Genomic DNA, 13222 nt, shown 5'->3' with positions numbered 1-13222 from the left:
ACATTCCCAGAAATGGTGAAAGAGACTGGTTAGAGGGTCAAGACGTGGAGGAGACAGTGGCATCACCGTGGGAAGAGAGAGTTAAGAAAGAGGGTCCAGGATGAGGGAGAAGAGGGGATTACAGGAGGAGAGAGGGGATTACTGCTGGAGTTAGCTTCCAGGGTACGTGGATGTGGATTAGGGTTACCAACTACCCTGGTTTACCTGGGGCTGTCCCCGTTTTAAAACTGACAGTCCTGCACCCTTGGAAAACCCTTAGTCCAGGTAAACCTGGGCTGGTCACCTTACGGTGGAATCAAGATTACAAGAGGAGCCAGTTTTGGACAAGGGCTACCTCCCCCTGAGTTATGAGGGAAGGTAGAGAAGCAGAGGACGCCAGGATTAAATAAAGTGTATGCGCTTTAGTTCCCCGGCTCTCCTTGACCTTTTCCTGCTTTGTTCTCTCTGGTCCCACCGGCGGCTCACTTGGAGTACCACCCACCGATAGAGGGAGGAGCGAAACAAACAAAGATGGGCTCCCCTCTAGCCCTCCCAGGCGAGCTCTCTATGGCGCCTGTCAGACTAGCCGGGCGGGGGGCGGGGTTCCATCACATGACCTGGGTCCCCGGCGCCGGCGCAGGCGGGGTGGCAGTGTCGCCGTCGCCGGGTTCCGTAGCCTACGCCGCTTCGCCTCCTCGGCACCTGAGGCGGCCGCCCGGCGGTCCTGCGGCTCTCGCTCCTGCCGCTGCGGGCCGCGGGGCCAAGGCCATGTCCCGGAAGCAGGCGGCGAAGAGCCGGCCGGGCAGCGGCAGCCGGAAAGCCGAGGCCGAGCGCAAGCGGGACGAGCGGGCGGCGCGTCGGGCCCTGGCTAAGGAGCGGCGGAACCGGCCGGAGCCCGGCGGCGGCGGCGGCTGCGAGGAGGAGTTCGTCAGCTTCGCCAACCAGCTGCAGGCCCTGGGGCTGAAGCTGCGGGAGGTGCCGGGGGACGGGTGAGGCGGGCCCGGGAGCGCGGGGGGCGGCGCCGGGGGACCCGCCGGGCATGGCGACCGTCGCCGGTTCTCGCCCATCCATTCATCGGGCGGCCCCGAGCGCCAGCTGCGAGCCAGCCGTTTCCTAATGCAGGGGGTCCGGCGGCGAGCGAGGCGGCCAGGCCCCTCCCCTCGAGACGCTCGAGTAATCCCCAGTTGCCCTAATCGTGGCAAAGGCTCCAAGCAAACTGTAAAGGGGTCCTGAGAGAGAATACTGGAGCAGGTCTCCTTTAGATCGGTGCTCAGGAAGGCCCCCCTGGAAGGTGACATTTAAGCTGAGACCTGAACGAATGAGCTGGAGCCAGTCAGCCGAAGAGCAAGACCGCGCGGAGAGCGGTCATAATGACCATCAGACGAATAGAAAGGCGTAAGCCCCACTTGGTATAACGCTTGGCCTCCTTTGAGTCCTTACTGTTGGATATTGCCCTCCTTTTACGCTTGGGAAATTAGGTCTGTGAGGGCCTGTTGTTTACTGAGCTGAAGGCAGCTTCTCTAATTCTTACTTATATGGGCTTCAGTTTCTCTGTAAGCAATGGCGCTTACCCAAGTTTGCTTGGGGTTTAGACTGGAATCTGTGTCCAACTTTTTTAGGGAACACGGGATAAATAAACGGGGTGGGAGGGAGGGACTGGGCGAAGGGAAGGAAGAATGGCCTCGGGAAGGGGCATATGGATCGAGGAGCGTGGAGGGAAGAAGAAAAAGGGTAGGGGAGAGGGCAGGAGATCAGTTAGCATCCCCATTGCAGGGGTAGGTAAAAGGGGGTCTGGAGGCCGGAGTGTGGCACTCTTGAAGAGATAGTATTAATAACAGCCTGGTTGTTTTTGTTCCTCCCTTCATTTGGGCATTTTTGTTGAATGAATGAATGATAAAAATATCATAGAGGGAGGCCAACTAGACCCTCAGCAGGGCCCCTCAAAGAGGCATTTTCTTAGTGGAGTCGCTACAGTTAAAAGCTTGCTTTGCTGGGTCTTGCTTTTAGCCTAGTACCTTGATTTTTGTCAAATATAGTTAATAAATATTCAGGGCCTTATTTATCCTAAGCAAACTCACAAGCACAGACATTGCTCTATAAACCGAAATACCAGTTGAGTACTTTCCGGTGGGATTGGGCTGAGGTCTGCTTCTTCCTTGCAAATGATTGGTTTGCTTGTGTCTGCTGTACTGGGCATGGGCTTCCCACTGGCAGGGTATCCAGGAAACTGAAGTACTCAACAGAAGATTGCTTATGAGCAGGAATTGCAGCACAGAGATGCTGGGAACACATTGATGACTGACGTTCAAGCTTAGTAAGGGAGACATAACAGCAGGTCTCAAACATTTTGGTCTTAGGATCCCTTTACACTCTTAAAAATTACTGAGAACTCCAAAGAGCTTTTGTTTATGTGGGTTATAGGTACAATACTATATTAGAAAGTAAAATAAAAATTAAAAACATAATACACAAACACACATTATATTAACTTTCAGAGTGATAACATCGAGTATCATATATCAGGTAGCCTCTGGAAAACTCCACGGGACACTTGTGAGAGAATGAGAGTGAAAAAGATAAATAACATCTTAGTTTTGGACTCATGGATACCCTGAAAGGTTCTCAGAGATACCCTCCCTTCCCAAACTGGGCCACACTTTAAGAATGGGTGATATAAATAATTAAAATGCAAGTTGATATATTCTTAACAGTGACCGATTATAGTGGTACTATTGAGAAGGAAGTTGCCAACACTCCCAGAAGTGGTCAGGGAAACCTTGTTCATTCACCAAACGTTCATCGAAACCTACCGTGTGCTAGATGCCTTTCAGAGGAGGTCATACTCAGACTGGGTCATGAAGGACCAATAAAAATCCAATAAAAATATGCCAAGAGAACATTCCAGGCTGACGAGTAATACATGGAAAGGCACAGGAGCACATTATTTTTGAGACATCTGCAAGTTGTTTAGGATGACAGGAGTATAGGGTACAAGGGTGGAAGTCAGCGGCAATGAGGCTGCAGAGGCAGAGGCCAGCTTGACTGCAATGCTCATGTCTCTCACTTCTGACGTCCCTGTTCTTTGGACAATGTTAGATGGATAAAAGGATAATGATAATTTCTCCTTTGGGGGCTCCATGAAGCTAACCCCTTTCTGTTCACAAATTCTTCCCGTGGGTGCCGTGGACTGTTCAGCCCTCTTTAGTATTGTGGTACTTTGGGATATGGTGATGACAGGCTTTATCACTGTGCAGTGGATGGTGCGTCCTGTGTATGTTACAGGTTAGTGGGCATCAACAGATTCTTTTATTTGTTAACATTTATTGAGTACTCTTGGTGAAATATAAAGTTACAGTAATAAAAAAATAGTTGACAATCTCCAGTCTTCTGTCTTTCCATTCTGGTCTGATTACAATATTGAGTAGCCTGAGATAGCATCTCACACTATATAGGCGTATTCATTGTTGGCAGTATGGTACTTGTAGCATTCTGGAACCTTCGGGTACTTGGGAAGAAATTAGCTGGTGTTCTCTAATGTAGCCTTTACGTGAAATCAATGTAGCATAGATTAATCAGGGAGCTACTTATGGATTTTTGTAATGCATCATGGCCCGCCTTCATATTTGTTGTGTTATCTGGAGGGTGGACATAAATTGGATTCTGTTTCAAAACAAGATATATTTTAACCTTGATGCTGTCCTTAAAAACATGATTGGATGTAGCGTGAAAAGAATCGCTAATTGGATTAGGCAGTACAATATTAACATCTCTCTGAACTATATCCAGTTGTATCTTCCTAAATGTAGCCTCAAAGTACATTGCTAATTAGTAGTGTTCCAATATTAAAGCATTAAAGAATCACTAATTTTAGCCATTTGTCTCTGTCTCAGGTTGTTTTATTGTGAAAGTTTTACCTTATTTTTATAATCGTAGGATCTTAGTGCTAGAAGGGCATTCACACTTCGTCATCTTGTCTGATTATCCATTAGTACCTGCATCACCTGTACAGCAGCCTCATCTTTTGTGTCTGGCTCAGTGGTTTTCAACCTTGGTGTCACAGTAGAATCACTTGGGGAACTTTGGAAAAAATACAGCGCCTGGGCGCTCCCTTAGATCAGCCACACCAGAATCTCAGGCAGTGGGGCCTGGTTAGGGATAATTTTTAAAAATGTCCGCATGTGATTCTAATGTGCAGTATAATTGAGAACTGCTGATTTAGAGTCTAGAGTCTAGACTAGTATTTCTCAAACTTTAACATACAACAGAATCACCTGGAGGGCTAATTAAACCCTCAGAGGGAAGAGGTTGCTGGGTTCCCAACCCCAGAGTGTCTGACTCAGTAGGGCTGGGGCTGGGCTAGGCGGCTCAGAATTTTCATTTTGAACAAATTCTCAGGTGATGCTGATGTTGCTGGTCAGGGGTCACACTTGGAGAATCAGTGATTGAGACCAGCACTGTCTGATAGAAATGAAATGGGAACCACGTATGTACAATAATTAAAAATTTTTCTGTTAGCCACGTTAAAAAGGTAAAATGAAACAAGTTTTTAAAATAACGTCCAAAAGTGTAAGTCTCTTACAATTACAACACACCTCAATTTGTATTAACCACATTTCAAGTGCTTAGTAATCACCTGTGATTAGTGGCAACCATATTGTATAACACACATGTAGGCAATTCCTGAAGCTTGTCAATAGAAATGTACAAAATCCTTAGTCTGTGCAGTCCGTCTCTCTAGACCTAAAATAAAATTACCTTTTATTTGCCAAAATCTATGTCCCTGTAGCTTCCTTGTTTTAGTTTAGTTTTATTGTACAAGGATAACACCCCTTTCACCATGACGGATAGTTGGAGGCAGCTCTCATGTCCCCCTGAGCTTTCTTTAGGCTAGAAGTCACTCGTTGTTTATGTTCTTCATATTATTTAGTTTAAAGCCACGTCAACTCATCTGAACCTATGTTAAAATGTAGGAACTAGAATCATATACAGTACTTTAGCTGGGGTCTGACCTCAAAGAACAGAACAAAATCTGACCCCCTCTCCCCCGACTTCTGCATACTTACTGCCACTACTGCAGCCTAAGAGCCCATTAATTTTTTTAACACCTAACGTTGCAGTATTGTCTCATGCTAAATTACTGAGCACCCAAAACCCTTAATTAATGTAATTGGTTAGTTTTGTGAACTCAAATGCAAGACTACATATATCCCTATAGTGCAGTGGTTCTGAAGTGGGCATGATTTTCCCCCCAAGGGAACATTTGGCAATGGCTGGAGATAATTTTGGCTGTTACGACTGGCGGGAACATGGTGGTAGTGGTGTTACTGGCGTCTAGTGGGTAGAGGCCAAGGATGCTCCTAAACATCTTCCAGTGCACAGGACAAAGGATTATTCCAGAATGTCAACAGTGTGTGTGTGTGGGGGGAGGTGAGAAGCCCTGCTCTAGTGTATTGGGTGAGGGTGTGGACTCAGGAAACAGCTGGGATCTCCTAGAGGCCCTTTGGGCCCTGGCCGCCCTGTTCTCACGAGGATCGTGAGTGCGCTTGCTGGGCTCCCTAAGGGAACCTAGGTTGTTTGTAGAGTTTGTTCACATTTCATGTGCTACTATCTTGTAACTCTGTCAGAAAAGGAAGTGATTTGTCTGTCTTGATTTTTCATTTTGACTACTTGTTTTTAGTGAGCTCAAGGAAAGTTTGGTAAATATAGAAAAGTATATCAAACTAAGTTTAACAAATGATCCTAATTCCACTCCCCAGGGATAACTGTTACTAACATTTTGGTGCCTGGGATTGAATCCTCGGTCCACCACCTACTAATTTTGTGACCTTGGGCAAGTTACCTTAGGGGTAACTAAGGTACCCCTTGGGCAAGTTACCTTAGGGGTAACTAAGGTACCCCCCCCCCTTAGGGGGATAGTGCCCATCTCATAGAGTTGTAAGGACTAAACACATTTAATACATATAAAGTGTTTGGAACAGTCCCTGGCACATTGTAAGAGCTGTTGAAGTGATGGTTTCAGTGCTTTTTCTTTGCATACATTTGTATGTGTTTCTACATCTGTGTATATAGTATACAGGCGAACATGCTTGCACTCATGCGGTATATACAGTGTGATGCCTACTTTTTTGGCTTATGTGGAGAACATTTGCCTCTGTTGCTGAAAGTTCATGGAAAGCATGTTACTTTCTGCAGAGCACCATGAATTTTGAGATATCAAATGTAAAGCAACTAAATATGTAATTTTGCACCAAATCATGCCTTCTTTTAAACTAGATTCAAGAATAAACTAGTGGTGGCAGGTGTTAAAGTTTTAAGAAAAGTTTGAGAGAGAAGCTTAAAATTGAGAACATCTTATCCACTAGCTTACTTTATTCCTGTGGTTGAAAAAAGACTGCCATTGTTAGATTTTAGCAACAGACACCTCATTCTAGTGTATAGAACTGTTATGTTCCAGTCCCTTCTAGAATGTTGCCCCAGATTGATGTAGAGTTTCTTGGATTCTAGTTTGTAGAATCTGTTGTCTAAATTCTCCCCTTCGCCCCACCAAAACAAACAAACAAACAAACAAAATATATATATATATCTCCTTATATGTTGAAGAGATTCCTACCTCTCTATAACTTTCTGTTGAAAACTCACTTTTCTGAGTTGAAAAACAGAAAACCTCCGTCACCTATACATTTAGGTTTGAAGTCCTTCCAGAAGTGTGATGAGTTTATATTTTGGAATTAGAATATCATAGGTTTTCATTTGGAGGAGTAAACAGTTTGGTGTGAAAGTGGACAAACGTTTGGCTTCAGAATGGCTATTTCCTTAGTTTTGAGGATACCAGTGTTTGTCTTGTTTCAGTCCCTGTGTATCTGGGCTCTGTGTTTGTGGTATAGTTTGGAATTTTAGAAGCCTTTAAGGGGTTTGAAAGTAAAGATAACTCTTACAATTTATTACCAGCGTTTTAATTTTAGAAACAAAACAGAAAGAAAACTTGGAGAGTTTCCATTTGGCAGGAATACGGACAGCATTGTGGCCCTTGGGTGAGAGGCGGTGAGCCGAGGAGGGAGAGTGTCCTTGTGAACTATGCCTGTGTGTTGTCCAGGTGCTCTTCCCACAGCTTTCCCCACTGTGTCCTTAGGACTCAAAGAGGATGTTCCGCTCAGCTGTTTCTATTGGGAGCTTGACAAATTGCTACCTTTTTGGGACTTGTTAGGTGAATAGCTGAGCAGCCATAGTGAAAAGGGTTTCAGAAAAGAGGCAGTAGATATGATTTATTATTTTGAAAGGGGATCTGGGAGTCATAGCCCTTAGGTGTGGAATGGCCTGTAGTGTCTGGACCCTGTCTTCAGGTGGTTAGTACATCACCAAACTTCACTTGTTGAAGCAGCAAAGGTACAGAGAAGTTCAGTATCTCTCCTGAGTCAGCCAGCTGGTAGGTGGGGAATAGGATTCTTATTTGATGCCTCTCAAAAAGGTAATGTGATTGAATATCTTCCCTAGTGCTCTCCCCTCTGGTATCTGGGAGGAACCTGGACAGTCAGAGTTGAGGCTTTATCTCTTTTCTGTGTGAAAGATTTCCATGGATGGCCTAGCATGAAGCATCGTTGTTTTAGATGAACTAAGTTCATTTTTAAAAGGTCTTGACCAGCGTTTTGTTTTGATAGCAATTGCCTATTCAGAGCTCTTGGTGATCAGTTGGAGGGACACTCACGAAATCACCTCAAGCACCGACAAGAGACAGTGGACTACATGATAAAGCAGCGAGAAGATTTTGAACCCTTTGTAGAAGATGACATTCCTTTTGAGAAACATGGTAGGTTCACCGTGGGACACTGGATCCTCCAGGAGTAGATGCATTGGGTAATTAAATCCATCAGGACCCCCCACCCTTCCAGCTAGGGGTTTGATTACATAAATTATGGCATTCATTTATTCAACAAGTATTTATTTGTCTGCTCCATAATAGGCAGCGTGCTAGGCAGTTGGGAATCATTAGGTTTAGATGTAGATGCCATTAATAAAAATGATGATGTTGGGAATTCCCTGGTGGTCCAATGGTTAGGGCTCCATGCTTTCACTGCCGAGCGTGCGGGTTCGATCCCTGGTTGGGGAACTAAGATCCCCCAAGCTGTGTGGTGTGGCCCCAATAATAAATAAATAAATAAGTAAAATCTGAAAAAAAAATTGTTGATGTTAATTAACCTGAAAAGCTATTCGTGACTTCTTATTTAGTGGTGGGGAGGGAGGGGGGAAGCAGGTTATAAAATAGTGTGTATAGATTGATCCTATTTTTAAGAGGTGTGTGCACACAGAACCAAATTAGGAAGTCTGGAAAGATGCTAACATTTTATGGTTAATTCCTGGCTCCATTTATTTTTCAGAAACCACTCACTCTTTCAACAACTTTTATTAAGGGGAGATAATAATAGGGCCTAATTTATAGGGGTTTTTGGTAAAGATTAAATTAGTTAATACAATTAAAATAAGTTCTTAATAAGTGTCAGCCATCTGGGGATGATGGGACTGTGAGTATTCAAATTATCTTCTGTAGATTTTTCTGATTTTTAAATGATTATGCGTTACTTTTATAATCAGAAGAATCAGTGAAGTCATTTAAATTTCCCCCCCCAAACCCAAACACAACCTGGTTTCTTTGAGACATGTCAGTTAGTGACTTAAATTAGTTCCTTAATAGGCTCAAAGCTAGTAAGAAAATACTAGCTTTTAAGCTTTGATTTTGACAGATGTTTACTGAGAATCTTCTGTGCTGGGTGCTGATATATTTATGTTTTACAAATAACATTTTCACTACAGGTCTCACGGTCTTGTCTGTCTCTTATCAGGCAAGAGACTCATTCTGCGTTTTAGAGCGCTAACTCTGGGAACCATGTCAGGAGAGGATGGGGAGAGAGACTGAGAAGGGAGATGAGTTAGAGAGCTCTGCACACTGGCCAGATGAAAGCATAAGCGTGTCTCCACCAAGGCAGCTACTGGGGATGATGAGTGGCGTCCAGACCAAGACACAGTCTGGCAATATAATTGACAGGACTTGGGAGGTGGTGGGGGGAGGGGAGGGGTGGGGGAGACAAAGGCGATTCTGAAGTTTCTGCCTGGGGAAAGACCAAGTTGCTGTACTGTTAATAAACTAGAGGGCAGCAGGAGGAAGACATTTGGGAGGGAAGCTATCTGTGATCCCAAAGCCTTTCTCTTTCCTCACTGGGGAAGAACTCATTCATTAGGCACAAGCAGCAAAAGAGAAACGGTAGCGAAACTCCTAGCGATTAGTTTATTCTAGTCATAGTCACGGAGTTCTGATGGTCTCTTCCTGGGTCACTTTTTGTCTAGCAGACACCGGTTAATCAGATGGTCACCAGTTTACAAATTAAGTGTGGGTGTATGGAGCAAGTTTGGGAATTTAATGCCATATAAAATGAGTTGTGTCATTGATCCAATTAAAATATTTTAGGTGAAGAGAGTTTTTAGTTTGTGACTTTGAACATCTTCAGTGATGTTCACGTGGTAGATTTGGGGGTATGGCAGGACCCTAGGTGTACGGTGGGAAGGTGTTTTCAAGAAATGTCGCTGTGCGTGCCTGCTGGTTGGTTGGTGCTTTATAAGAGTTTGAGTATCATAGAAGTGGGAAGTGACTGACTGCCATAGCAGAAGGGAAAAGAAACCTAGAAGTCTGCACATTCTACTTGTGTGTCAGTTGAAGACTAGACTTGTTACATTTATTACTCTTATGTTTGGTTTTTTTTTTGATGTTGGGGGTAGGAGTTTATTTATTTATTTTTGCTGTGTTGGGTCTTCGTTTCTGTGCGAGGGCTTTCTCTAGTTGTGGCAAGCAGGGGCCACTCTTCATCGTGGTGCGCGGGTGTCTCACTATCGCGGCCTCTCCCGTTGCGGAGCACAGGCTCCAGACGCGCAGGCTCAGTAGTTGTGGCGCACGGGCCTAGTTGCTCCACGGCATGTGGGATCCTCCCAGACCAGGACTCGAACCCGTGTCCCCTGCATTAGCAGGCAGATTCTCAACCACTGCGCCACCAGGGAAGCCCCAAGTTATGTTTTTAATGTCTGCCTACCTTGTTATACTATGATATTCTTGAGGGCAGGGACTGTGTGTTTTCCCCACTGTGGCAACGGCTGGCACATGGTAGGCACTCATATTTGTTGACTGAATCATTGAATGGCTCACGTAACTCTTCAGGACCTGGTTACCCTTGCATCTGGCTGCGTCTTCAGGATTCTTTCTTTCCTTTAGACTGTGGCTTTGGAGAATCGGCGTCATCTTTTCCCTAACTAAACAGATACCCAGATCAGAAACCTGAATGTTCTTAATGCCTTCTCTCCCTCCCTCCTCATACCCAGTCATTCATTAAGTCTTGTCACTTCTACCTCAATGTTTTTTTTCTCATTCTACTGTCTCATAGAATCAGGCCTCTTTGGCCATTTGCCTAGATTTCTTCAATACTCTTTGCCTCCTGACCCCTTCAGTTTGTTTTCCACATTGCAGCCAGAGTGGTGATCTAAATGGACATCGAATAGGTCTTCCCCTGTCTAATGCCTGTTGGCAGCTCCCCGTTGACCCCAGGAAGGTACCAACTCTTTAGCCCTTTCTGATCTGTGATTTTCTTCTTTCCCTACCCTCTTCTCTTGTCATTTCCCAATATATTTTCTTGCTTCCGCACGCTGCCATCTCAGCATTCTGAGTCCCTGCCAATACTGTGTAGTCCACAAGCTCATCATGCTCTTTCTCACTTCTGCTTGGAACATCATCCGTTCCTCTTCTGTCTTTTACCTGCCCTTTGGGAAGCAGCGTAGTTGTCTCAGCTGAGCAGCTTATCTGGTACACCTTGCCTCCCCTCCCCACTGGTCAGACTGGCTTATGTTCCCCACCTGGAGTTAGCCAAGCTGCAAGGTTTAAGGACACGGTCTTACACAACACTTCTCTGACTTCTGACACCAGCTGCAAGTTTGTGGTTTCCCAGAACCACTCTCAGGTTTGATAATTTGCTACAAAGACTCAGAGAGCTCACTGAAGGCTGTTATACTCACAGTTGTAGTGTGTTACAAGGAAAGAATACAGATCAAAATTAGCCAGATGGTAGAATCTGGGAAGGTTACACACTATACAAAAAGTATTGGCAACCAGGGACCCTCACCCAAACTTCAGTGTCCAGAATTTTTATTAGGGCTTCCATTATGTAGATGTTATTGATCGATTGCCTAAGTGGTTCAACTCAGTCTCCAGCTCCCCAGTCCCCCAGGTCTTTCTAATATCACACGGCCAGAGAGGTCCACCATGAGTCGCCTCGTGCATAAACTTAGCATCAGCTGTCAGCTGAGGCTGAGGGGCCTACTGTGGATAACAAAGACACCCCTATCACTTGGGAAATCCCAAGGGTTTAGAGGTTCTCTCCCAGGAGGGGGTGGTAAAGGCCAGACCTCTCTTTGGGTAAGGCCACGTTCTTTACTACATGGTTCTTTCCTAAAGCACCTACACATCAGCAGTGTCCATTTTCTTGTTGTTTGTTCCCCACTGGTTATAAACTCCTTCAGGGCAAACTGTGACAGGCTGTATAATGGAGTGGCCAGGAGCCAAGGTCTTGGATTCAGGATGCCTGGGGTGAAACTCAGCTCTGCTCTTTACCGGCTCGTGACCTTGGACACAGTTGCAAACTACTGTGTGCCTTGGTTTCCTCATCTATAAGATGGTGTACATGATAATACCTTTTTTCAGGGGATTGTTTTGAGGATTAAAAGTGATTTGTGAGTTGGTGGGAATGTAAGTTGATACAGCCAGTGTGGAGAACAGTATGGAGTTTCCTTAAAAAACTAAAAATAGAACTACCATACGACCCAGCAATCCCACTACTGGGCATATACCCTGAGAAAACCATAATTCAAAAAGAGTCATGTACCACAATGTTCATTGCAGCTCTATTTACAATAGCCAGGACATGGAAGCAACCTAAGTGTCCATCGACAGATGAATGGATAAAGAAGATGTGGCACATATATACAATGGAATATTACTCAGCCATAAAAAGGAACGAAATTGAGTTACTTGTAGTGAGGTGGTTGGACCTAGAGTCTGTAATACAGAGTGAAGTAAGTCGGAAAGAGAAAAACAAATGCCGTATGCTAACACATGTATGGAATCTAAAAAAAAAAGGTCATGAAGAGCCTAGGGCCAAGACAGGAATAAAGACACAGACCTACTAGAGAATGGACTTGAGGACACGGGGAGTGGGAAGGGTAAGCTGGGACAAAGTGAGAGAGTGGTAGTGTATAAATGGACATATATACACTACCAAATGTAGAATAGACAGCTAGTGGGAAGCAGCCGCATAGCACAGGGAGATCAGCTCCGTGCTTTGTGACCACCTGGAGGGGTGGGATAGGGAGGGTGGGAGGGAGGGAGATGCAGGAGGGAAGAGATGTGGGGATATATGCATATGTATATGTAGCAGAAACTAACACACCATTGTAAAGCAGTTATACTCCAATAAAAACGTTAAAAAAAGTGATTTGTGAGAAGAAATTAATAAAATCTGAAAGAATATGAGAAGTGAGTAGAGCGGTGCTTGCCACATAATAAGCATCATTAATGCAAACTGTTATGGGTATTGTCACATTTCCAATGTCTCTCATAGAGTTAGGCATTTAGGAAGCATTTAGAAAATGTCTATTGAAGGAATGAATAAATGAATCCTTTCTTTATGAGTGATTGGTGCCCTTCTGAGTAGGAGTCTATGTACTGTTTAACCAGCTTCAATTCGTAGACTGACAAAGCTAATGGACTTTTTCAGGTATGTTCACTGTTTCTCATTATTTAGAACTAAATTATACCAAAGCATGTTTGCATTTGGATTTTTCTATGATAAAGACTTCATTTTTCTTTCTCTCTTTCCATGCAGTGGCCAGTTTGGCAAAGCCTGGAACATTTGCTGGCAATGATGCAATTGTCGCCTTCGCAAGAAATCATCAGTTGAATGTGGTGATTCATCAACTTAATGCCCCTTTGTGGCAGGTAGGTCGCCTATTCAGGAATTTATGTGAAGCTCTTGTTTATAAATTAGCTTTGGGGATGTCCTCAGATGATGGGGCTTGACTTATGATATTGAACTACGCAGGGTAACTTTAACCCAAGATGGGAAGCTTGTGGTGGCTTGGAATTAAACCCTGCATTACAAATGGAGTCTGAAGTATAATTCAAAAACCTTTTAACTGCCAGAAATGTCACTCAGCA

General features: G+C 44.5%; 1 protein-coding gene across 1 annotated transcript in view; it reads left to right on the top strand.

The window, feature by feature from the left end:
• The first annotated feature begins 618 nt into the window (after positions 1 to 618).
• OTUD3 (OTU deubiquitinase 3) overlaps positions 619 to 13222 on the top strand; it is a 29267-nt gene continuing 16663 nt past the window's right edge. The window contains exons 1-3 of the mRNA XM_030876274.3: positions 619 to 968; positions 7635 to 7783; positions 12891 to 13003. Of these exons, the coding sequence (XP_030732134.2) occupies positions 748 to 968; positions 7635 to 7783; positions 12891 to 13003 (483 nt within the window). The 5' untranslated portion in view covers positions 619 to 747. The remainder of the gene's footprint in view (positions 969 to 7634; positions 7784 to 12890; positions 13004 to 13222) is intronic.

This window comes from Globicephala melas, chromosome 1 (genome assembly GCF_963455315.2).
Source record: "Globicephala melas chromosome 1, mGloMel1.2, whole genome shotgun sequence".
NCBI classification, from domain to species: domain Eukaryota; kingdom Metazoa; phylum Chordata; class Mammalia; order Artiodactyla; family Delphinidae; genus Globicephala; species Globicephala melas.
This window is presented reverse-complemented; position numbering and strand designations above follow the sequence as displayed.